At 54.9% G+C, this 24,864-nt stretch overlaps 1 protein-coding gene across 4 annotated transcripts in view; it reads right to left on the reverse strand.

Moving 5' to 3' along the window:
* The window catches only part of SEMA6B (semaphorin 6B), a 41,770-nt gene that overhangs the window by 6,323 nt on the left and 10,583 nt on the right, over window positions 1-24,864 (reverse strand). For 2 of the 4 annotated variants that reach the window (XM_045378796.2, XM_065535657.2), the window contains exons 1-12: window positions 12,773-12,976; window positions 11,572-11,721; window positions 11,263-11,386; window positions 10,402-10,462; window positions 10,193-10,255; window positions 9,203-9,304; window positions 8,689-8,779; window positions 8,191-8,310; window positions 7,601-7,689; window positions 4,203-4,420; window positions 2,078-2,209; window positions 1,400-1,549 (exon numbers count right to left, since the gene is read on the reverse strand). In XM_045378796.2, coding sequence (XP_045234731.2) covers window positions 1,400-1,549; window positions 2,078-2,209; window positions 4,203-4,420; window positions 7,601-7,689; window positions 8,191-8,310; window positions 8,689-8,779; window positions 9,203-9,304; window positions 10,193-10,255; window positions 10,402-10,462; window positions 11,263-11,386; window positions 11,572-11,692 — 1,271 coding nt within the window. In that variant the 5' untranslated portion in view covers window positions 11,693-11,721; window positions 12,773-12,976. Of the gene's footprint in view, window positions 1-1,399; window positions 1,550-2,077; window positions 2,210-4,202; window positions 4,421-7,600; window positions 7,690-8,190; window positions 8,311-8,688; window positions 8,780-9,202; window positions 9,305-10,192; window positions 10,256-10,401; window positions 10,463-11,262; window positions 11,387-11,571; window positions 11,722-12,772; window positions 12,977-24,864 lie in introns of those variants that run through there. The other 2 variants (XM_065535656.2, XM_074025434.1) reach the window with 2 other exon arrangements.

Consider the following 24,864-nt stretch of genomic DNA (forward strand, 5'->3'; position numbering starts at 1 on the left):
GTCGCCCAGGCTGGAGTGCAGTGGCACAATCTCAGCTCACTGCAACCTCCGCCTCCCAGGTTCAAGCGATTCTCTTACGTCAGCCTCCTGAGTAGCGGGGACTATAGGTGCGTGCCATCACGCCTGGCCAATTTTTGTTTTGTTTTGTTTTGTTTTGTTTTGTTTTGTTTTTGAGACGGAGTCTTGCTCTGTGCCCCAGGCTGGAGTGCAGTGGCGCGATCTCGGCTCACTGCAAGCTCCGCCCCGCCGGGTTCATGCCATTCTCCTGCCTCAGCCTCCCAAGTAGCTGGGACTACAGGCGCCCGCCACCTCGCCCGGCTAATTTTCTTGTATTTTTAGTAGAGACGGGGTTTCACCGTGTTAGCCAGGATGGTCTCGATCTCCTGACCTCGTGATCTGCCCGTCTCGGCCTCCCAAAGTGCTGGGATTACAGGCTTGAGCCACCGCGCCCGGCCTTGTTTTGTTTTCTTGAGACAGAGTCTCGCTCTGTCGCCCAGGCTGTAGTGCAGTGACGCGATCTCGGCTCACTGCATCCTCTGCCTCCTGGGTTCAAGCGATTCTCCCGCCTCAGCCTCCCAAGTAGCTGGGACTACAGGCGCCCGCCACCACACCCAGCTGATTATTTTTGTATTTTTAGTAGAGACAGGGTTTCACCATTTGGCCAGGCTGGTTTCAAACTCCTGACCTCAAGTGATCCTCCCACCTCGGCCTCCCAAAGTGCTGGGATTACAGGCGTGGGCCACTGTGCCCGGCCCCCCTTTCTCCTGATGTGTATGTATGTCTGTGTACCTTTTAGTCTCTTTCTCTCTCTGTGTCTCTTCCCTGTCTGTCTCTTTGGGTGTCTATCTCTGATTGTCTCTCTCCTTGTCTCTGTCTCTCTCCTCCTTTGTTCTCCTAGTGTGTGTCTGTCTGTCTGTCTGTCTACCTCTTTTTTTTTTTTTTGAGACGTAGTCTCCCGCTGGCCCAAGGTTGGAGTGCAGTGGCATGATCTTGGCTCACTGGGTTCAAGTGATTCTCCTGCCTCGGCCTCCCGAGTAGCTGGGACTACAGGCACCTGCCACCACGCCTGGCTAATTTTTGTATTTTAAGTAGAGACGAGGTTTCTCCATGTTGGCCAGGGTGGTCTCAAACTCCTGGCCTTAGGTGATCTGGCCGCCTCGGCCTCCCAAAGTGCTGGGATTACAAGCATGAGCCACTGTGCCTGGCACCCTGCCTGTCACCTCTTGATGCCTCTCTATCTCTTTATTCTCTATCTCTCTCCTAGTGTCTCTCCATCTTTCCCTCTCTGTCTGTGTCTCTGTCTCCAGCTCTCTGGGCAGCGCCGGCAGCCATGGGCTCAGCTGTGTTGAGCATCTGCATCCTCTCTCCCCTCGCCACGCCGTGCCCCTCCAGGACTGACCTCATCAGGGTCCGCACGATCCAGGGCGCGTGGCCCAGCGAGGGCACCGCCTCGTCCATCAGAGGGTGGGTCTTGACAAAGTTTAGGATGTCGTCCGGCAGGGCGCTGGAGGCATTGTACTGCATCCCGGGGGCTGCGCAGCACCCAGGCCTGGGGGTGGCAAAGGGTGTGGTCAGGAAGAACGCAAAGGTCCTCATAAAGGGGACTGGTTCACCAGGGGTACCCATTGCTTTGCCCAACGGCCCTCAGTTTTTTTTTCTTTTTTTTTTTTTGAGATGGAATCTCAATCTGTCGCCCAGGCTGGAGTGCTTTGGCTCACTGCAACCTCCACCTCCTGAGTTCAAGCGATTCTCCTCCTCAGCCACCCGAGTGGCTGGCATTACAGGCATAGTGCCACCACGCCCAGCTAATTTTTGTATTTTTAGTATAGACAGGGTTTCGTCACGTTGGTCAGGCTGGTCTGAAACCCTTAACCTCAGGTGATCCGCCCACCTCAGCCTCCCAGAGTGCTGGGATTACAGGCGTGAGCCACCGCGCCCAGCCTCAGTTTTTCCTATTTGCATAATGGGTACAGCTGAACTCAGCATCAGCTAAATAACCACCTGGAAGCCTCAGTCCCCGGCCCTGGGGATCAGGACCTCATCTGGGCACGTGACTCAGGATGGGGGGGATTCTCACCGGGGTCGAGGCACCTGATCCTCCGGCACCGGCGTCCAGATGGACTCGGGGGACTTCTGCTCTCGGAAGCGGCCTTCAAACACAGCCGCCACCTGTGTCATGTCAAAGGCGCAGACAGCCGAGCCAGGGATGCTGAGGGGTTGGGATGAAAGAATTTGGTGAGCCCAGTGGGAGGCCCCATCTCAGACAATCACATGCAGGAACCTCTGTCTGCAGGATCCAGCGAATCTTCAGTCTTCCTGCGCCAGAGAGATCCCGTGTCCCTCCCGCATCTGTCAAATGCAGCCGTTCCTCCTAAGTAACATCTCAGATGATTGGACCACAGTTCAGGGTCTAAGTAACATCTCAGATGATTGGACCACAGTTCAGGGTCTAAGTAACATCTCAGATTGGACCACAGTTCAGGGTCTAAGTAACATCTCAGATGATTGGACCACAGTTCAGGGTCTAAGTAACATCTCAGATTGGACCACAGTTCAGGGTCTAAGTAACATCTCAGATTGGACCACAGTTCAGGGTCTAAGTAACATCTCAGATTGGACCACAGTTCAGGGTCTACGAGGCCGCCCCCTGTCCAGGCCCCCATCCCTGTTTCATTGGATGTCCTGCCTCCCCACTGCCACTGTTAGAACCCATTCCCCAGCAAGCTTTTTCTTTTTTTGAGACCCAGTCTTGCTCTGTCGCCCAGGCTGGAGTGCAGTGGTGTGATCTCGGGTCACTGTAACCTACACCACCCGGCTTCAAGCAATTCTCCTGCCTCAGCCTCCCAAGTAGCTGGAATTACAGGTGCCTGCCACCACACCCAGCCAATTTTTGTATTTTTAGTAGAGACGGGGTTTCACCATGTTGGCCAGGCTGGTTTCAAACTCCTGACCTCAAGTGATCTGCCCTCCTCAGCCTCTCAAAGTGCTGGGATTACAGGCATGAGCCACTGTGCCCGGCCCACAAGCAGGCTTTTTAAAAACGAAAATCTGGGCCGGGTACGGTGGCCCACGTCTGTAATTCCAGCACTTTGGGAGGTCATGGAGGGTGGATCACGAGGTCAGGAGTTTGAGACCAGCCTGACCAAAGTGGAGAAACCCCGTCTCTACTAAGAATACAAAATAAGCCGGGCATGGTGGCATGCGCCAGTAATCCCAGCTACTCAGGAGGCTGAAGCAGGAGAACTGCTTGAACTGGGGAGGCAGAGGTTGTGGTGAGCCAAGATCGTACCACTGCACTCCAGCCTGGGCAACAAGAGTGAAACTCCGTCTCAAAAAAAAAAAACCAAATCGCCGGGTGCGGGGGCTCACGCCTGTAATCCCAGCACTTTGGGAGGCCGAGGCGGGTGGATCACAAGGTTAGGAGTTCAAGACCAGCCTGGCCAAGATGGTGAAACCCCATCTCTACTAAAAATAGAAAAAAAGTTAGCCAGGAGTGGTGGTAGGTGCCTGTAATCCCAGCCACTTGGGAGGCTGAGGCAGAGAAATGCTTGAACCCGGGAGGCGGAGGTTGCAGTGAGCCGAGATAGTGCCATTGCACTCCAGCCTGGGCGACAGAGCGAGACTCGTCTCAAAAACAAACAAACAAACAAAAATGCAAATCTGATCTCATCCCTCTTGCTCTTCACTCTTCCATGACTCCCAGTGCTCTCAGGAAAAAGCCCAGGTTTCTGCCTGCAGCTCACAAGGCCTTGCCTGATCCGTCCCATCACTTCCCTGCCCTCGTGTTGTCCATTCTCCCCTGGTTCCCTTCCCACACAGGCCCTCTCGAGATTCCTTAAATATACTGAACTCACTGCAGCCTCAGGACCTTTGCATGTGCTGTTTCTCCAACTTTGAACACCCTTCCCTCTTCCTCCATCTCACACCTGAAGCCTAGCTCCAATGTCCCCTCCTCCAGGAAGCCCTCCCTGCTCCTCTCCCCAAAGGCAGAGGATGAGGATATCTCTGGCCCAGTTCTGACCAAAGGGACTTAGAGGGTCATTGTCAGCTTGTCTCACCCCAGCCTGGGGCCGAGGCCTCTCAGGGGTCTAATCCAGTGGTGCCCAACCTAGGACCCTGGGCATATCTGAGGAGTGAATGCAAGCCCTCTCTACCCATGCCTACCAAATGCTCCCAGTTCGCTCCCATTGGTGGGCGCTGACCTGTTGCTGGGCGTGGAAAACACAGCCAGGACCACGGGCCGGCCCCCGAGGCTGACCACACTTGTGACAGCCTGCAGCACGTTGAAGTAGAAGTGAGAGTCCCCGGGCACAGAGCAGTTGAGCCGCGCCTTCAGGAAGGACGTCCACTGCTTCTCCAGCACGCGGGGGGAGCCTCCCACGTCGTTCTTGCACACTCGGGCCACGCGGGACACCACCACCTGGGCGTGACAGTGGACAGACGGAGGCCTGAGCTCTGTGTCCCAGGAAGGGCTGCTCACAGGCTGTACCACCCACCACCCAAGCCGGGATGGAGGAGTCTGACCCTGGCTCTGGTGGGACCCCGGCCAGTCACCGTTCCTCTCTGGGCACCGGCTTCCCTTGCAGAAATCCCCAGTGGGAATGTCAGTGATGATAATAGCAACAGTGACAACCGTAATCATCACTGCTTCCGTGAAGAAATGTTTTATTCTCACATCTCTTACACTCTTTCTGAGGGCTGCCTACTGATATCCCCCCATCGTACATATGGGGAAACTGATAAGAGGTACGGATAAAAGGAAGGGACTGGCCAAGGTCCCAATAGTAGTTAGTGGCAGTCTGTGCACTTCAGCACAGGATGCCTGGATGGATGGATGAGTGGATGAATAGATGGATGGATGATTACAATAGAGGGATGAGTGGGTGGATGGATAAATGAATACGTCTGAAAAAGGATGATAGGGCCGGGCGCGGTGGCTCAAGCCTGTAATCCCAGCACTTTGGGAGGCCGAGGCGGGCGGATCACAAGGTCAGGAGATCGAGACCACAGTGAAACCCCGTCTCTACTAAAAATACAAAAAATTAGCCGGGCGCGGTGGCGGGCGCCTGTAGTCCCAGCTACTCAGGAGGCTGAGGCAGGAGAATGGCGGGAACCCGGGAGGCAGAGCTTGCAGTGAGCCAAGATCGCGCCACTGCACTCCAGCCTGGGCAACAGCGTGAGACTCCGTCTCAAAAAAAAAAAAAAAAAAAAAAAGGATGATAATGGAGGAGATGATGACAGAGGACAAGGTAATTAGGCAGTTGGTAGATAAGTAGATGGATGGGTGGGTGGATGGATGAACAGATGGATGGAGAGAAAGCTAGGTGAATGGATGGACGGATGCATGGATAGGTGAATAAGTGCATGAATGAATGGATGGATAAGTGGGTGGATGGATGGATGGATGGATGGATGGATGGATGGATGGATGGATGGGTGGGTGGATGGAAGGAAGGAAGGAAGGAAGGATGGGTGAGTTGGGTGAGTGGATGGTTGGATCAGTGAGTGGGTGGGTGGATGGATGGGTGTGTGGGTGAATGGGCAGATAAATGGATGGATAGATGGGTGGGTGCATAGATGATGAGTGTGTGGATGAGATGGATGGATGCATGGGATGGAAGGGTGGATGGATGAATGGATGGTGGATGGATTGGCAGATGGATGGACAGATGAATGATGGATGGATGGATGGGTGGTTGGATAGGTAGATTGATGAATGGATGGGTGGATGGATGGATGGATGAATGATGGATGGATGGATGGATGGATGGATGGATGTGTAGGTGGATGGGCAGATAAATGGATGAATAGATGGGTGGGTGCATAGATGATGAGTGGGTGGATGAGATGGATGGATGGATGGGATGGAAGGGTGGATGGACGGGATGGAAGGGTGGATGGATGAATGGATGGCTGGATGGATTGGCGGATGGATGGATGTGTGGATGGATGGATGGATGGATGGGATGGAAGGGTGGATGGATGAATGGATGGCTGGATGGATTGGCGGATGGATGGATGTGTGGATGGATGGATGGATGGATGGATGAATGGGTGAGTTGGGTGGGTGGATGGTTGGATGGGTGAGTGGATGATGGTTGGATGGATGGATGGATTGGTGAGTTGGGTGGGTGGATGGTAGGATGGGTGAGTGGGTGGATGGATGGATGGGTGAGTGGGTGGATGGATGGATGGGATGGAAGGGTGAATGGATGGGTGGATAGATTGGCAGATAGATGGACAGATGAATGATGGATGGATGGATGGGTGGTTGGATAGGTAGATGGATGAATGGATGGGTGGATGGACTGGCAGATGAATGGGATGGATGGATGGATGGATGAGTTGGGTGGGTGGATGGTTGGATGGGTGAGTGGATGGATGGATGGATGGATGGATTGGTGAGTTGGGTGGGTGGATGGTTGGATGGGTGAGTGGATGAGTGGATGGATGGATGGATAGATGGATGGATGGATGGATGAGTTGGGTGGGTGGATGGTTGGATGGGTGAGTGGATGAGTGGGTGGATGGATGGATGGATGGATGGATGGATGGATGGATGGATGAGTTGGGTGGGTGGATGGTTGGATGGGTGAGTGGATGGATGGATGGATTGGTGAGTTGGGTGGGTGTATGGTTGGATGGGTGAGTGGATGGATGGGTGGATGGATGGATGGATGGATGGATGGATAGATGGATGGATGGATGGATGGATGGATAGATGGATGGATGGGTGTGTGGGTAGAGGGGCAGATAAATGGATGGATAGATAAGTGGGTGCATAGATGATGAGTGGGTGGATGAGATGGATAGATGCATGGGATGGAAGGGTGGATGGACGAATGGATGGGTGGATGGATTGGCAGATGGATGGATAGATGAATGATGGATGGATGAGTGGCTGGACAGGTAGATGGATGAATGGATGGGTGGATGGATTGGCGGATGGATGGGATGGAGGGATGGAGGGATGGATGGATGGATGGATGGGTAGATAAATGGATGGATGGGTGGGTGCATGGATGGGTGGATGGGATGGACGGATGGATGAATGGATTGGCAGATGGATGGATAGATGATGGCTAGATGGACGGACTGAGGGATAGACTCATGGACGGATAGGATGGAAGGGTGGTTGGATGAACTGATGGGTGGATGGATGCGTGGACAGATGGATAACTGCATGGATGGATGGATGGGTAGTGGGTGGATGAGTAGATGGATTAATGGATTCATGAAAGTGTGGGTGGGCTGAAAAACAGGCAGATGGGTAAGTGGGAGGGTGAACAGGTAGACGGATGGACAGGGGATGAAGGATGGATAAGTGATTGTGGCTGGGTGGGTGGACAGGTGAACAGCAACGGCACCAGGTGTATCTGACTTCCAACTCATGTCCGTCGTCAGGACTGAGTGCTCCACGGCTGCTCTGTAGATGCCTTCAGGCTCGGGGCCTGATCATGGCTGGAAGGGAGGCCCTGGGAACCAGAAATGGAGGGCAGGACCCTCTTGCCCCATGTAGGCATTCATGGATCCACCTCTGCCCCCTCTACTTTGCATGATCACAGCCTCTCAACTCCATGCCCCACTGCACTGGCCTCACCTTCTCCAGGTAGTTAAACTCCATCGCGATCTCCCGGAAGAAGAAGTAGACATGGCTGCCCCACTCCACCGCATGGACAAAGTAAGGCTCTGCAGGAGAGGAGGGGTCAGAACTCAGCCCCTGACATGACAAAGGGGATTTCTGGGGCTAAGAACTCACTGGCTTTTATGGTGAAGGGGGGACCTAGGCTGGTTACCCAGGCAAAATGAAACAGACTCAAAGTTTGGTTTTTTGCAGGGGAAGGGAGGTCAGAAGAGCCTAAAATCGCTGTGTCTCTTGCTGCAAATGGCAACATCAACTATTTTTTGTTATCTTCCTCCCTCATGCGTTGAAGAGCTGAGTCTTGCTGTATCTTTTCTGTGGTTCCATTTTGGGCTTCTAAGCCACCCACTTCCAGCAGGTTCTACTTTAGATCCAACTAAACTTGTTCCTCTAGCTTTCCAGCCTTCAAAAAGGCCAACAGATTCCAAAGATGTGGTGGAAATCCTCCCACCAAGCTCCTCTGGGACTCTTATTCTGGTGGGGGGACTTGATAAACGTCAGGTTCTGGGCCCTGCCAGGTCTGGGCCCACTGCTCTTCCTGGTCTCACCTTTGAACCACTTGGAGTCGTGTTTCACGGTGCGCAGGGTGGGCCTGTCCCCGAGGCTGCGGTAGATGACAGCGTCAATGGCAAGGAAGTCGGTAACAGTAGCTGTGAAGAGCATCCCGTCTGGATGGGGTGGGTGGAGAAGGCAGGCAAGAGATGAGACCGCAGAGGCCAGGGGCTGGGTGGGTCGAAACTCGATTTTCTGAGACTGAACCCTGAGCCTAGGGGAGCCCCTGTCTCCAGGCTGAGCCCTGATCCCATCCCAGCCCCACCTCCATCCAAGCCCTGACCTTAACTGAGCCCCTGACCCTGGCTAAGCCCCGAGCCCTGCTGAGCCTCAATCCCAGCTGAGCCCCAAACCTGGGCTAAGAGTCTGCCCACGTCACAGCTGGGATGAGTGGCCATCCAGCTGCCTTCTAAATGACCCAGACGCTGGAGTAGAAAACGCTAGGTCTTGCCTCTGGCTGGGGCTGATCAGATGGAGGTTGGGGGGGTACTTACCAGAGAAGAGGGCAACATTGGCGTGCTTGGGGTCGTACGGGCAGCGGGCCATACCACTGATGCTGTCTCCCACGGGCTGCAGGGTGTCTATCTGCAGGGACCATGGGGGCTGAGTGACAGATCTCCTGACCCCGCCTAGCAGCCCCTGGCTCCCTCAGCCCCCCACTCTAGGGGGAATCCTGGTCCACCATGGATTACTGTGTGACCTTGGCCACTCACTTAATCTCTCAGGGCCTCAGTTTACTGATCTGTAAATGGGTTTAAGAGTCGATCTCTAGTTAGACCTGCAACTGGCTCATTGTCTAAGTAGCTATGGCTTCCCTGGCACCCTGTACAGGCCTTGTTTGGACAGCAGTGACTCCTCTTGAGCTCAGGGGCAGGAGGCAGGGAGAGTATATCCAGGAAGGCTTCCTGGAGGAGGTGACATGGCCTGGGGAAAAGTCATGGCCAGCAGAGGTCGGGCGAGCAGAGGCCTGGAGGTTGGACCTGGGGCGCAGGGAGTCTTAAGACTCACGCTGTAGTTGGCGCACACCGGGTTGAAGGCGTTGGAACCGCACACAAAGAGCGTGGACTCGTCCCGAAGGAGCAGCACCTTTACAAAGTTTCGACACTCGCCCTGGGGTGGGGACAGGAGGAAGTGGGGAGCGCGATGTGGGCGTGCTCATGGTCACAGGCGTGGCCAGAACCTGAGCTTTGTGGGTGGAGGGCCGGTCTGTGGTGTGCATGGCCAAGTCTGGGGCCCTCCTTGGGGTCAAGGCAGGGGCTGAACCTAGGACTGGCTGGGGACACGGTGCGGCCCAGACAGGGTAACACTGTATCAGCAGTGCAGGCAAAGCCAGGATTGTGGGCATGTTCAGACTGTGGGCATAACCATGGCAACAGCAGAGTCCCAACCTGGGATGGAGGAGGAGAAGGATCCGCCCTGGGTGTGGTCGGGGCCAACTGGGGTGGGGCATGGGCGTGACCAGAACTAACTGGGGCGTGGTGGGCATGGTTATGGCTGATGGGGGCCAGGTTGGGAGCATGGCCAGAGTTGGTGGGGTGGGTGTGGCCTGGGCTTATTGGGGCGGGCCAGGGGCGGGGTGGGGCGGGCAGGGCTGATAGGGGAGGGGTCGGGATGGGGACCTGATCGATTGGGTGGGGTATGAGCGATTGGGTGGGGTGTGAGCAAGGCCTGGGCTTGTTGGAAAGAGAATGGGGGTAGTGGTAGGACTGACTGGGGCAGAGGTGTGGGCGTAGCCAGAACTATTTGGGGCGTGGTTATGGCTAATTGTGGCTAGGTTGGGGGCCGGGCTAGGACCAATTGAGTGGGGACGTGGCCGTGGCCATGGTTGTTTGGGGATGTGGCCAGGGCTGGCGGTTGGGCGTGGCCAGGGCTGACAGGAGGTGGGTTGGGGCGTGGCCAGGGCTGGCGGAGTGGGCGTGGCCTGGCCTGATTGGGGCGGGGCATGGGTAATGCCAGGGCTGATTTGCGGGGGCCGGGACCCAATCAGGGCTCACTCACCTCCTGTTTGCCCTTCATCCGACACACGTTTATATCGCTGGGATTCGATCTCCAGGTCAGCTTCTGCAGACAGAGAGCTGGTGAGGGGGTATCGGGTCCCAGCAGCCCTAAGTGATCCCGTCATGCAGGGCCGAATTCACCCAGCCCTGCGGTGCAGTGCCAAGCCCCCCCGCCCTACCCCTCCACTCCCACCTGCACCCCTTCCTCACCCTCTGGTACCGCAGCTCCGTAGACGTGGGGGGCTCCAGCTCTACCCTGTAGAGGTTGTCCCTGGGGGAGGGGCATAGTTAGTGAGACATGGGGGCTCCACCGCTCTCTCCCATTCCATCCTTCCCACTGCCAATGTGGCGTGCACACGGGGGCACGCAGGCACATGCCAACGTCTCTGACACCAGCAACTCCAGCGCCGACCACACCCCTCCTAAGGGCCCCAGCAGGACTTCATACCCTGCCCTCCACCTCCTGCCCGACACGCCCCACGGGCTGCCCCCAACACCTCGTCCCATGGCCTTAGGCCAGGTACCCCATTCGGCGCCTCCCAGGCGCCCACCAGTCTCTCCCCGGTCACACCCATGCCGAGGAAGTCGCCCTGCTCAACATCATTGGTGACCTTGTGTGGTTAAGCCCAGTGGTCACTTCTCCATCCTCCTCATTCTCTCCAAAGCATCTGATCTGTCCGGCATCTCTCCTTCCTGGGATGCCCATCCCTAGAAGCCCCGTAATCTCACACTCGCTTCTCCCCACGACAGCTTCCACCTGGTCCAGCCTCATCATAGCCAGCCTGGAAAGCCCAGTCCCCTCCACCCTGGTCCCCTGGCTTCCATTCTCGCCCCCTCCCAGAAGCAGCCACCAGAGGGCGCGTGTGAGCACCTGAGTCAGGTCTAGTCCTCCCTCCACCTATAACCCTCCGTGGCTCCCACCTTCCTCCGGGTCAAAGCCTAAGTCCTCCCAATGACCCAACAGGCTCTGCACGATTTGTCCCGTCCCCTCCCTGCACTCCCCTCCTCTCTCTCCCCCCTTCGCTCATTCTGCTCCAGTCACACAGGCCTCCTCGCTGTCCCCAGCAATACCTGTCGCCAATGAACAGCGTCCTGTTGACTCGCAGGACTCGCTGGATGTTGAGGTCCTCAGCACCTTCTGCGGGGGCGAGGCGTCCGGGTCCGCTGCCCACAAACACGGGATAGTGGTTCAGGTCTGAGTGAGGGGGTGGAGAGGGGTGTGAGCAAGGGCTGGGGGTGAAGAGAGGGCGGCTCGAGGTCATGCCCCTTCTAGGGGTGTCTCCTGAACTGGTTGAGTCCCCCAGTGGGGGCAGCAGACCCAACCGGGAACCCAGACACTCCCACGGGACTCCATCCCCCGCAAGATACCCCCAGACTCACAGTCCCTGGGGGCCACGCTGAGCGGTGGCGGCTCCTCAGGAAAGAGGCCGTGGGCGCCCCCCAGTAGCAGCAGCAGAAGTAGCAGGGCCGGGCGGGGAGGGGACGCTTGCGGGGTCTGCATGGCGAGGGCGAGGCGACAGTCGGTGACGCCTGCGGGTGAGGGGCGGCGAGGTGAGCGGCCTGCAGTCCGACTCGTGGCCACAGAGGGCACGCGAGAGCCTCAGCCGCTCCTTCAAATCCCAGAAAAATTGCCCCCGGGGATGATAATTAATAATAACAATAGTGGCAATAATAATAATAATATACAGCACTGATTTAATTATCAGAACAGCTTTATGGTCACGTGTGCGTGAAAGCCCAGGAAACGACTTCAAACAAAAATGCATTCAGTAATTAAAAACTAATAATAATAATTATAATAGATACGAATATCCTAAAACACACATTTAAAAATGCAATCTCAAAATACACGCATAAAAATCCTTCGAATTAAAACACAAAAATATTAAACTCAAAGGCAAAAAAAAAAAAAAGTCAAAGACAGTTGGAATTTTATAAGCCACAAGCTGGCTGTGTGCAGTGGCTCACGCCTGTAATCCCAACACTTTGGGAGGCCGAGGTGGGAGGATCACCTGAGGTCAGGAGTTCAAGACAAGCCTGGCCAACATAGCGAAAGCCCGTCTCTACAAAAAAATACAAAAATTAGCCTGGCGTGGTGGCGCATGCCTGTAATCCCTGCTGCTGGGGAGCTGAGGCAGGAGAATCCCTTGAACCCAGGAGGTGGAGGTTGCAGTGAGCCAAGATCGCACCATTGCATTCCAGCCTGGGCAACAAAGCAAGATTCCATCCAAAAACAAAAAACAAAAACAAACAAAAAAAATGCCACAAGCTGGGAATGACAGTACTACATAACTACAGAGTCACAGACTATTCCCCATGCCAAGGGCCTCTGTGACCCTGGAGGTCTGACCTCCTTCTCAAGTCCAGCCTTTTCGTCCTCCGCTTGCATACCTCCATGACAGGCGCCTCACTACCTCTCAAGGGGGCCTGCTTCTCACTCCCATTCAAGGTAATTTTGCAGAAACTTCTAGGTGTGTGGAGTGGAGGCCCTCTCCCACCCAGGTAATGACATGGAAGCAGAATTCAACCTCTGAGTCCCCGCCCTCCATGCCTGAAGGTCTCAGTTCAGGGCACCCCCTACCAGAAAGGGGTACAGTCCAGGTCCCGGAGCCCCGAATGAGAAGCTCAGCAGCCTCGTCCTTCTGGGAAGTACTGGGCAAGCTCCGTGCCCATTTCCCTGTCTGAGCAGCAGGGGTATCCCCCAGCCCTGCCCCAGCTTTGTGGCTCAGGGATTCTGAGCCCCCAGAGGTGAAGGTGATTCGAGACGATCGGCCCTGGAGTGCCTGCCTCCTCCAAAAACAGGAAGACCTTGCATAGAGCGGCAGGGCTTCCTCTCCACGACCCTGAGCTTCCAGGATTTGTGACTCAGCGAGCACCCGGATTCCACGTGTGTTCAGGGCACGGCCCTGTTTCCTTCAGAGTTTCCTTCCCTGGCTCCTCCCCTACTCTACAGCCTCCTGTGGCTCCCAGGGACCCCTGAGTCCAGGCCCCAGCCTCTCCCTGGGATTCAAGGCTCCTGACCTCAGACTCCCCTTCGGCCTCCCCTCCCCTCATATCACGGGCTCTTCTAGCCCCTATCCCAGAACCTACCGAAGAGCCATGTCTGCCCTGTGCCTTTAAAAAAAAAATGGCGGTCGGGCGCGGTGGCTCACGCCTGTAATCCCAGCACTTTGGGAGGCCGAGGCGGGTGGATCACGAGGTTAGGAGATCGAGACCATCCTGGCTAACACAGTGAAACCCAGGCTGAGGCAGGAGAATGGCGTAAACCCGGGAGGCGGAGCTTTCAGTGAGCCGAGATCCGGCCACTGCACTACAGCCTGGGCGACAGAGTGAGACTCCGTCTCAAAAAATAAATAAATAAATAAATAAAATTAAAAATAAAAAAAATTTTAAAATGGCTAAAATAGGCCGGTCGCGGTGGCTCAAGCCTGTAATCCCAGCACTTTGGGAGGCCGAGACGGGCGGATCACGAGGTCAGGAGATCGAGACCATCCTGGCTAACACAGTGAAACCCCGTCTCTACTAAAAATACAAAAACTTAGCCGGGCGAGGTGGCGGGCACCTGTAGTCCCAGCTACTCGGGAGGCTGAGGCAGGAGAATGGCGTGAACCCGGGAGGCGGAGCTTGCGGTGAGCTGAGATCCGGCCACTGCACTCCAGCCTGGGCGACAGAGCGAGACTCCGTCTCAAAAAAAAAAAAAAATAAATAAATAAAATAAAATGGCTAAAATACATGTAACATAAAAGTTGTCCTCTTAACCATTTTCATTTAATTATTATTATTATTATTTGAGAAAGAGTATTGCTCTGTCGCCCAGGCTGGAGTGCAGTGGCGCCATCTCGGCTCACTGTAGCCTCTGCCTCCCAGGTTCAAGCGATTCTCAGGCCTCAGCCTCTCGAGTAGCTGGGATCACAAGCGCCCGCCACCATGCCCGGCTAATTTTTGTATTTTTAGTAGAGAGGGAGTTTTGCCATATTGGTCAGGCTGCTCTTGAACTCCTGACCTCAGGTGATCCGCCCACCTTGGCCTCCCAAAGTGCTGGGATTACAGTTGTGAGCCACCGCACCCGGCCGCCCTTAACCATTTTTAAGTACACACAGTTCACTGGCATTAAGAACATCCACATAATTGTGCAACCATCACCACCAGCATCTCCAGAACTTTCTCAGCTTCCCAAACTGACATTCTGTCCCCATGAAACACTCACTCCTCACCCCCCTCCCCACCCCCCGACACCTCCCATGCTACTGTCTCTGTGAACCTGATGACTCTAGGGACTTCCTAGAAGTAGAATCACACAGTGTTTGTCCTTTCGTGTCTGGCTTCTCTCACTGAGCGTGATTGCCTCAAAATGCATCCACACTGTGACTGCGTCAGGGTTTCCTTCCCTTTTTTTTTTTTTTTTTTTTTTTTTGAGACAGAGCTTTGCTCTGTCTCCCAGGCCGGAGTGCGGTGGCGTGATCTCAGCTCACTGCAACCCCCACCTCCCGGGTTCAAGCGATCCTCCCGCCTCAGCCTCCTGAGTACCTGAGACCACAGGCACGTGCCACCATGCCCAGCTAATTTTTGTATTTTTAGTATGGACAGAGTTTCACCATGTTGGCCAGGCTGATGTTGAACTCCTGACCTCAGGTGATCCACCTGCCTTGTCCTCCCAAAGTGCTAGGATTACAGGTATGAGCCACCACACCTGGCCACCTTCTGGTTTTTTGACAGTAGCCATCCTAATGGGTGTGACATGGTGTGCCCTTCATCTTGTGTTTTATCAGATAATATTTAATTATAGAAACTGTTTCTTTAAACATTGTTTTAAGAGACAGGGTCTGGCTCTGTCGCCCAGGCTGGAGTACAGTAGCACAATCACCACTCACGACAGCCTTGAACTTCCGGGCTCAAGCGATCCTCCTGCCTCAACCTCCCAAGGAGCTGGGACCACAGGTGTGCACCACCATGCCTGGCTTTTTTTTGCGGGGGGGCGGGGAGCGGGGGGAGGTGGACAGAGTCTCACTCTGTCACCCAGGCTGGGGTGCAGTGGCATGATCTTGGCTCACTGCAACCTCTACCTCCCAGGTTCAAGCGATTCTCATGTCTCAGCCTCCTAAGAACCTGGAATTACAGGTGCACACTGCCACGCCCAGTTAATTTTTGTATTCATTTTGTAAAACTTTGGGAGGCCAAGGCAAGAGGATCGCTGGAGCTCACGAGTTTGAGACCAGCCTGGGCAATATAGCAAGACAACCCCCCACAATCTCTACAGAAAATAAAAGATTAACCAGGCGTGGTGGCACATGCCTGTAGTCCCAGCTGCTTGCAAGGCTGAAGCAGGAGGATCGCTTGAGCCCAGGAGTTCAAGAATGCAATGAGCTATGATTGGGCCATTGTACTCCACTGTGGGCGACCAAGTGAGATCCTGTCTCAAAATAGTAAAATAAAATAAAAACAACAACAGGCCGGGCGCGGTGGCTCAAGCCTGTAATCCCAGCACTTTGGGAGGCCGAGACGGGCGGATCACGAGGTCAGGAGATCGAGACCATCCTGGCTAACACAGTGAAATCCCGTCTCTACTAAAAAATACAAAAAACTAGCCGGGCGCGCTGGCGGGCGCCTATGGTCCCAGCTACTCGGGAGGCTGAGGCAGGAGAATGGCGTGAACCCGGGAGGCGGAGCTTGCAGTGAGCCGAGATCCGGCCACTGCACTCCAGCCTGGGCGGCAGAGCGAGACTCCGTCTCAAAAACAACAACAACAACAACAACAACAACAAAACTAGCAAACACAGAGCACTTGCTAGGTGCCGGGCACTATCATAAGTACTTAATTTAACTCATTTAATCTTTATAACACCCCCAAGGAGTGAGTGCACTTTTTTTTTTCTTTTTCTTTTTCTTTTTTTTTTTTTTTTTGAGACAGAGTCTTGCTCTGTCACCCAGGCTGGTGTGCAATGGCGCGATCTCGACTCACTGCAACTTCGGCTTCCTGGGTTCAAGCAATTCTCCTGCCTCAGCCTCCTGAGTAACTGGGATCACAAGCGCCCGTCATCATGCCCGGCTAATTTTTGTATTTTTAGTAGAGACGGCGTTTTGCCATATTGGCCAGGCTGGTCTTAAACTCCTGACCTCAGGTGATCCGCCTGCCTTGGCCTCCCAAAGTGCTGGGATTACAGTTGTGAGCCACCGCACCCGGCCGCCCTTAACCGTTTTTAAGTACACACAGTTCACTGACATTAAGAACATCCACATAATTGTGCAACCATCACCACCAGCATCTCCAGAACTTTCTCAGCTTCCCAAACTGAAATTCTGTCCCCATGAAACACTCACTCCTCACCCCCCTCCCCAGCCCCTGGCACCTCCCATGCCACTGTCTCTGTGAACCTGATGACTCTAGGGACTTCCTAGAAGTGGAATCACACAGTGTTTGTCCTTTCGTGTCTGGCTTCTCTCACTGAGCGTGATTGCCTCAAAATGCATCCACACTGTGACCTGCGTCAGGGTTTCCTTCCCTTTTTTTTTTTTTTTGAGACAGAGCTTTGCTCTGTCTCCCAGGCCGGAGTGCAGTGGCACGATCTCAGCTCACTGCAACCCCCACCTCCCGGGTTCAAGCGATTCTCCTTTCTCAGCCTCCCAGGTAGCTGGGACTGCATAGTGCACGCCACTATGCCCCCCGGCTAATTTTTTTTTTTTTTTTTTTTTTGAGACGGAGTCTCGCTCTGTCGCCCAGGCTGGAGTGCACTGGCCGGATCTCAGCTCACTGCAAGCTCCGCCTCCCGGGTTTACGCCATTCTCCTGCCTCAGCCTCCCGAGTAGCTGGGACTACAGGCGCCCGCCACCTCGCCCGGCTAAGTTTTTGTATTTTTTTTAGTAGAGACGGGGTTTCACCGTGTCAGCCAGGATGGTCTCGATCTCCTGACCTCGTGATCCGCCCGTCTCGGCCTCCCAAAGTGCTGGGATAGGCTTGAGCCACCGCGCCCGGCCTTTTTTTTTTTTTTTTTTTTTTTGCATTTTTAGTACACACAGGGTTTCACCATGTTGGTCAGGCTGGTCTTGAACTCCTGACCTCAGGCAATCCACCCACCTCGGCCTCCCAAAGTGCTGGGATTACAGGCATGAGCTACCATGCCCAGCCTCCTTCATTCTTATTATTTTTTTGAGATGGAGTCTCGCTCTGTCACCCAGGCTGGAGTGCAGTGGCATGGTCTTGGTTCACCGCAATCTCTGCCTCCCGGGTTCAAGCGATCCTCCCGCCTCAGCCTCCCCAGTACCTGAGACCACAGGCACGTGCCACCACGCCCAGCTGATTTTTGTATTTTTAGTACAGACGGGGTTTCACCATGTTGTCCAGGCTGGTACTGAACTCCTGACCTCAGGTGATCCACCCGCCTTGGCCTCCCAAAGTGCGAGGATTACAGGTGTGAGCCACCAAGCCCAGCAACCTTCCAGTTTTTTCACAGTAGCCATTCTAATAGGTGTGACATGGTGTGTCTTTCCTCTTGTGTGGTTTTTTTTTTTGAGATGGAGTCTCGCTCTGTCGCCCAGGCTGGAGTACAGTGGCGCGATCTCGGCTTGCTGCAAGCTCCGCCTCCCGGGTTCACGCCACTCTCCTGCCTCAGCCTCCCGAGTAGCTGGGACTATAGGCTACTGCCACCACCACGCCCGGCTAGTTTTTTGTAGTTTTTAGTAGAGACAGGGTTTCACTGTGTTAGCCAGAATGGTCTCGATCTCCTGACCTCGTGATCCGCCCGCCTCGGCCTCCCAAAGTGCTTGGATTACAGGTGTGAGGCACCGCGCCCGGCCTCATGTGTTTTATCAGAATAGTATATAACTCTAGAAACTATTTCTTTAAACATTGTTTCAAGAGACAGGGTCTGGCTCTGTCGCCCAGGCTGGAGTACAGTGGCACAATCACCACCCACTGCAGCCTTGAGCTCCGGACTCAAGCGATCCTCCTGCCTCAGCCTCTCGAGTAGCTGGGACCATAGGTGTGCACCACCATGCCCGGCTTTTTTTTTTTTTTTTTGGTGGCAGTGGGGGAGGGGCAAGGACAGAGTCTCACTCTGTGGCCCAGGCTGGAGTGCAGTGGTTCACTATTGGCTCACTGCAACCTCCACCTCCCAGGTTCGAGCGATTCTCGTGTCTCAGCCTCCCAAGAAGCTAGGATTACAGGTGCGCACTGCCACACCCAGTTAATTTTTGTATTAATTTTGTAAAACACTTTGGGAGGCCAAAGCAAGGGGATTGCTTGAGCTCATGAGTTTGAGACCAGCCTGGGCAACATAGTGAGACACCCTCCCACAATTTCTACAGAAAATAAAAAATTAACCAGGCGTGGTGGCACATGCCTGTTAGTCCTAGCTACTTTCCAGGCTGAAGCAGGAGGATCGCTCGAGCCCAGGAGTTCAAGAATGCAATGAGCTATGATTGGGCCACTGTACTCCAGTCTGGGCGACCAAGTGAGACCCTGTCTCAAAAATATAAATAACAACAACAAAAAACCACCTAGCAAACACAAAGCACTTGCTAGGTGCCAGGCACTGTCTTAAGTACTTAACTCATTTAATCTTCACATCACCCCCAAGGGATGAGTGCTTTTTTTCTTTTTTTGGAGACATAGAGTCTCGCTCTGTCGCCCAGGATGGAGTACAGTGGTACGATCTCTGCTCACTGCAACCTCGGCTTCCCGGGTTCAAGCAATTCTCCTGCCTCAGCCTCCTGAGTAGCTGGGATTGCAGGTATGCACCACCACACCCAGCTTATTTTTGTATTTTTAGTAGAGACCGGTTTTCACCATGTTGCCTAGGCTGGTTTCGAACTCTTGGTCTCAAGTGATCCACCCTCCTCGGCCTCCTCTCAAGTACTGGGATTACAGGCGTGACCCACCGCGCCCAGCCTGGTAAGTTCTCTTAATAGGCCCCAAGGCCGGGCGCGGTGGCTCAAGCCTGTAATCCTAGCACTTTGGGAGGCCGAGACGGGTGGATCACGAGGTCAGGAGATCGAGACCATCCTGGCTAACACAGTGAAACCCCGTCTCTACTAAAAATACAAAAACTTAGCCGGGCGAGATGGCAGGCGCCTGTAGTCCCAGCTACTCGGGAGGCTGACGCAGGAGAATGGCGTGAACCCGGGAGGCAGAGCTTGCAGTGAGCTGAGATCTGGCCACTGCACTCCAGCCTGGGCGACAGAGCGAGACTCCGTCTCAAAAAAAAAAAAAAAAATAGGCCCCTTATACAGACAGAAACTGAGGCATAGAAAGGTAAAGTCATTTGCCCAAAGTCAGCGATCACAAAGCCCACATTAGATCCCGCTCAATTTTACTTATTTTGATAATAACACACAACGGAACCCCAAATATTCATTGCGGGGAGTCCGGGCCACTTCACAACGAACCCCATCTACCTGGCCTCAGTTTACCCCCTCAATCTGGGGTTACCCGAGGCCTGTGCACCTCCCGCTACCCCCAAGGCCATCTGCTTCTCTCCATGAAACTCGAGGAGCCTCCGCCAGCAGCCGCTCGGCGCCTGCCCGCCCGGAAGCGGCCCCACCACCTGCCACGCTGCGGCTGCCGGACACCTGGTCACAGGGAGCCACGGGGCTGCCGGTGGTGTGCAGGGTTCTCCAGGGCACCCGTGCACCCACATGTCTGCGTGCCCCAGGGATTGGGGGACTCCTGCCTGCAACCCTGGGGACTTGCATGGAAGCTGTGGGGGCGCGTTGTTGCGGGAGAGGGGCCAGAAAGCCACAGTTCCCTCCCGGAGACCCCCGGCTGTCCCTCCAGCTCTGCAGACACGAGCCCACTGTGCAGATGTGGAAACTGAGGCTCGGGGATGGAAATGTCCTCGAGGACCCCCTAGTTCAGCTCCTCTTCCTAGGAGCTCTGTCCTCTGGTGGCCCCCCGTGCCCCACACTCGCCAGCCTCACTCCCAAGTTTGTCCCGCCCTGCACCCTCCTCCACCGCCACCTCTCCGTCTCTCTTTTCCCTCCACTCACGCCCGTCTTGGGCGGCCCTGTCCACTCCTGGGGCTCTAAACCCCGTCTATACCTGATGACACCCACAGTCCTGACTCTAGCCGGGCCTCCCCCAGCTCCGGATTCGGGGTACAGCTGCCCCTCAGCCGCTCCACGCATGGGACTCATGAAGTCTCACCCTGAGCCATGCTGGGCGCGACGCCAGAACCACGCGGCCCCAGCTATTGCCGCCCTGTCATGGGCCTGAATTTCCTGGGGGAGCTCTCACCCCACCTTCCCTCCTCCAGGCCAGCGTGTCTGGGCTGTTCTTGGTCCCTGAGGCTTCGGTGTAAAGTTTAGGATCCGGCTGTGAGTTTGAAGACAAACAAATAAAACAAAAACCCTAACGGGGTTCTTGCTGGAGTGGCGCTGAGGCTACCGATCCAATCGGGGTCAACGGATGGTCGATGTCCCTCCTCCTCGGCCCCACTTCTCCTGCGTCCTCCGTCTCAGCTGATGGCTTAGGCCGCACCTGGAGCTCATCTCGACTTCCCCGCTACACCCCACTCCACCAGCCTCACAGCCAGCATCAGCCACTCCTGCGGCCTCTGCCTTCGAGTTTATGCAGAACTCACCGCTTCCCATCCACACCGTGGCCACTCGCATCCCCGCCTGCCTGGCCCAGCCCAGCCCAGTCCCCTCTTGCCCTGGTCCCCAGACTGTCCTTCCAGAAGCAGCCACCAGAGGACGCCTCTGAGCACATGAGTCAGGTCCCGTCCCTCCTCTGCCCTTACCCCTCCATGGCTCCCACCTGCCTCGGGGTCAAAGCCGGAGTCTTCCCTGCAGCCCACAAGGCCCTGTACGACCTGCCTCATCCCCTGTCTACCCTCTCGTCCTCGTTCTCTCCCACCCCTGACTTGACTCTAGCCACACGGGCCTCCTTGCTGTTCCTCCAACAGGCCAGGCATGGTCCTGCCCTAGGGCCTTTGCCCAGGCTGTGCCCTCTGCCAGGAGCACTCTTCCCAAAGATACACACACAACTCACTTCCTCACTTCCGGTCATCTAAGACAGGCTCCCCCTACACCTTCCTGGAACCCGGACGTCTCTGCCCTCCCCACGTTATGCCCTCCTCTCCTCCCCCATCACACTCAGGCTGCTGGGAGTGTGGGTCTCAGAACAGCAGCATGGCCACCACTGTCAGAAATGCAGAATCCCGGGGCCCAGGCCCGCTCACCCAGGCCTGCACCTGATCAAGATCCTGCAGGGATCCACGTGCATCACAAACTCTGAGAGGTGCAGCTTCATGTGTGGATTCCACAATTAAAATAATCACCTGGGGTCGGGCACGGTGGTTCACACCTGTAATCCCAGCACTTTGGGAGGCCGAGGCAGGTGGATCACAAGGTCAGGAGTTTGAGACCAGCCTGGTCAATGTTGTGAAACCCCGTCTCCACTAAAAATACAAAAATTAGCTGGGCGTGGTGGTGCGCACCTATAGCCCCAGCTACTCGGGAGGCTGAGGCAGGAGAATCGCTTGAACCGGGGATGCAGAGGTTGCAGTGAGCTGAGATTACACCACTGCACGCCAGCCTGGGTGACAGAGCAAGACTCCATCTCAAAAAAAGAAAAAGAAAAAAATAATGAGGCCGGACATGGTGAGCCACACTTGTAAGCCCAGCACTTTGGGAGGCCAAGGGCGGGGGGCGGGTGGATCACCTGAGGTCAGGAGTTCGAGAACAGCCTGGCCAACATGGCGAAACCCTGTCTCTACTAAAAATACGAAAAATGAGGCGGGCGTGGTGGTGCGCACCTGTAATTCCAGGTACTCGGGAGGCTGAGGCAGGAGAATTGCTTGAACCTGGGAGGCAGAGGTTGCAGTGAACCGAGATCGCGCCATCACACTCCAGCCTGAGTGACACAGCAAAACTATGCCTCAAAAAAATAATAATCAAACAATAACAAATAAATATAAATAAATAAATAAACAAAACAATTGCCCCCTATGGGACTGCTCAGAGCCCATCTACCTCGCTGCACCGGAAGCCCCTTGAGGCAGGGCAGATGAGTCCTGGCGAATGACCTCTGCCCCCAAGGTCCAGCACACCACTGGGACTCAATTGCTGGTTGGGCCGGGTGTGGTGTCTCATGCCTACAATCCCAGAGCTTTGGGAGGCCAAGGCGGGAGGATCACTTGAGCTCAGGAGTTTCAGACCAGCCTGGGCAACATAGAAAGACCCCATCTCTACAAAAAAATGCAAAAATTAGCTGGGCGTGGTGGTGATGTGTGCCTGTGGTCCCAGCTACTTGGGAGGCTGAGGTGGGAGGATCGCTTGAGCCCAGGAGGTTGAGGCTGCAGAGAGCTGAGATTGTACCACTGCACTCTTGAGTGACACAGCAAGACCTTGTCTCAAATAAAATAAAATAAAAATAATTGCTTGCTGGGGCCGGGCATGGTGACTCACGCCTGTAATCCCAGCACTTTGGGAGGCAGAGGTGGGTGGATCACCTGAGGTCAGGAGTTTGAGACCAGTCTGGCCAATATGGAGAAACCCCATCTCTACTAAAAATACAAAAATTAGCCAGGCGTGATGGTGCATGCCTGTAATCCCAGCTACTCAGGATACTGAGGCAGGAGAATCGCTTGAACCGGGAGGCAGAGGTTACTGTGAGCCGAGATCGCACCATTGCACAATCACGGAAACCGGGGAGGCGGAGGTTGCAGTGAGCCAAGATTGTGCCATTGCCTGGGTAACAGAGTGAGACTCTGTCTCAAAAAAAAAAGAATAGGCCGGGCGCGGTGGCTGAAGCCTGTAATCCCAGCACTTTGGGAGGCCGAGGCGGGCGGATCACGAGGTCAGGAGATCGAGACCATCCTGGCGAACACGGTGAAACCCCGTCTCTACTAAAAATACAAAAAAACTAGCCGGGCGAGGTGGTGGGCGCCTGTAGTCCCAGCTACTCGGGAGGCTGAGGCAGGAGAATGGCGTGAACCCGGGAGGCGGAGCTTGCAGTGAGCTGAGATCCGGCCACTGCACTCCAGCCTGGGCGACAGAGTGAGACTCCGTCTCAAAAAAAAAAAAGTCCCAGAAGAAGAGGTTTGGCTCCAGAACCACACAGCCCAGGTTCAAACCCCAGCTCTGCCTCAGCTGTTTGACTGCAGACAGTCACTTCCCTTCTCCAGGGTTCAGTTTCCCCATCTATACACTGTGGGTGATTTAAAATTCAACCCTAAATCACCTCCATGAGGAAGAAAGAGTGTAATAATCTGAACCAATACACAGCAGGTGAAATATGTTTCTTTCTACATCTTTTTTGTTTCCTGATAGCTGGTCTGTAGCTAAAATTCTCTCTCTTTTTTTTGAGACGGAGTCTCATTGTTTTTGCCCAGGCTAGAGTGCACTGGGCTCACTCAACCTCATTCCATCTCAGCTCACTGAAACCTCCGCCTCCTGGCTTCAAGCGATTCTCCTGCCTCAGCCCACCGAGTAGCTGGGATTACAGGCACCTGCCACCACGCCCAGCTAATTTTTTCGTATTTTTAGTAGAGACGGGGGTTTCGCCATGTCGGCCAGGCTGATCTTGAACTCCTAACCCTCAGGTGATCCGCCTGCCTCGGCCTCCCAAAATGCTGGGATGACAGGCGTGGCTCACGACGCCAGGGCCTTATTTTTTTTTTTGCCTGAGCAGGGAAGTTCTACTTTCAATCTACTTTGAATCCTTCTTGCTTCCACAAGCTAGCTTGGTCCCTGGCTCTGTCCCAAGGGGCATTCCTAGCCTGGGTATTGAGCTGTCCTTCAAGGACAATGCCCACTCTCCTCTCTGACCCCGGCACCACCACCAAGCCACCCCTTTACTGTGTATTCCAAGCTCTGCTCTGACCCTGCCACTCCCCTGCTCAAAGGCCTACCATGGCTCCCCAGTGCCCCACAGAAGAAGAACCAATTTTTTTTACACCTCAATGTTCAAGGACACCTCCCGCCCTAGGAATGACTTGAACCTTCTTCTTGCCCTCACCTACTATCAGGCATTTCCAGCCCCTTCCTGCAGACCTTGGCTCAGGCTGTCCCCACTGCTGGGGAACCTTTTTAGCCTTCTCAAGGCCCAGCTGCCCTCCCAACCAGTCAGACATAGTAACCTCACTCTCTGTCCTCCAAGCCCTACAGCTGACTCCTGCTCACCAGTCAAGGCCATGCATGCGTGTCCCTCCCCTCCAGGAAGCCTTCTCTGACTGCCCTGACTGGGCTTCAATTTCCCTGGGTTCCCCCAGCCACAACCACCCTGCCCTCGTCTTCACTCAACCGCCAACCTGGAAGCAACTACGTCCAGCTCTGGCTCCCTGCGCCCCAAACTGGAAGTCATTCACTTACTCATTGGATTAGTAATTATTGGGCACCAGCTGTATACCAGACACGTGCTCCGGGCATGGGGACACAGCCATGACCGAGACAGCTACAAAAGCCCTACCGGTATGGGGCTCCCAGCCCCGTGGGGGAGACGGGGGTACACTACACACGTTAACCAACATCGGAACTCAATAGCTTCTGACAATAATAAGCACGACCATAAAAACACGAGGAATGATTAGAGCAGGGGACATCTGAGCTGAGGCCTGAAGGTCGAAGGGGAGACCTCGTGACAAGGTGAGGAAGGTGCTCCAAGGGGAAGGAACTGCAGAGGAAAAAGCGTGGAGACTGGGACCACTAGAGGAAGAGACAGAAGGTCAAGGTGGACGG

This window comes from Macaca fascicularis, chromosome 19 (genome assembly GCF_037993035.2).
Source record: "Macaca fascicularis isolate 582-1 chromosome 19, T2T-MFA8v1.1".
In the NCBI taxonomy this organism is placed as follows: domain Eukaryota; kingdom Metazoa; phylum Chordata; class Mammalia; order Primates; family Cercopithecidae; genus Macaca; species Macaca fascicularis.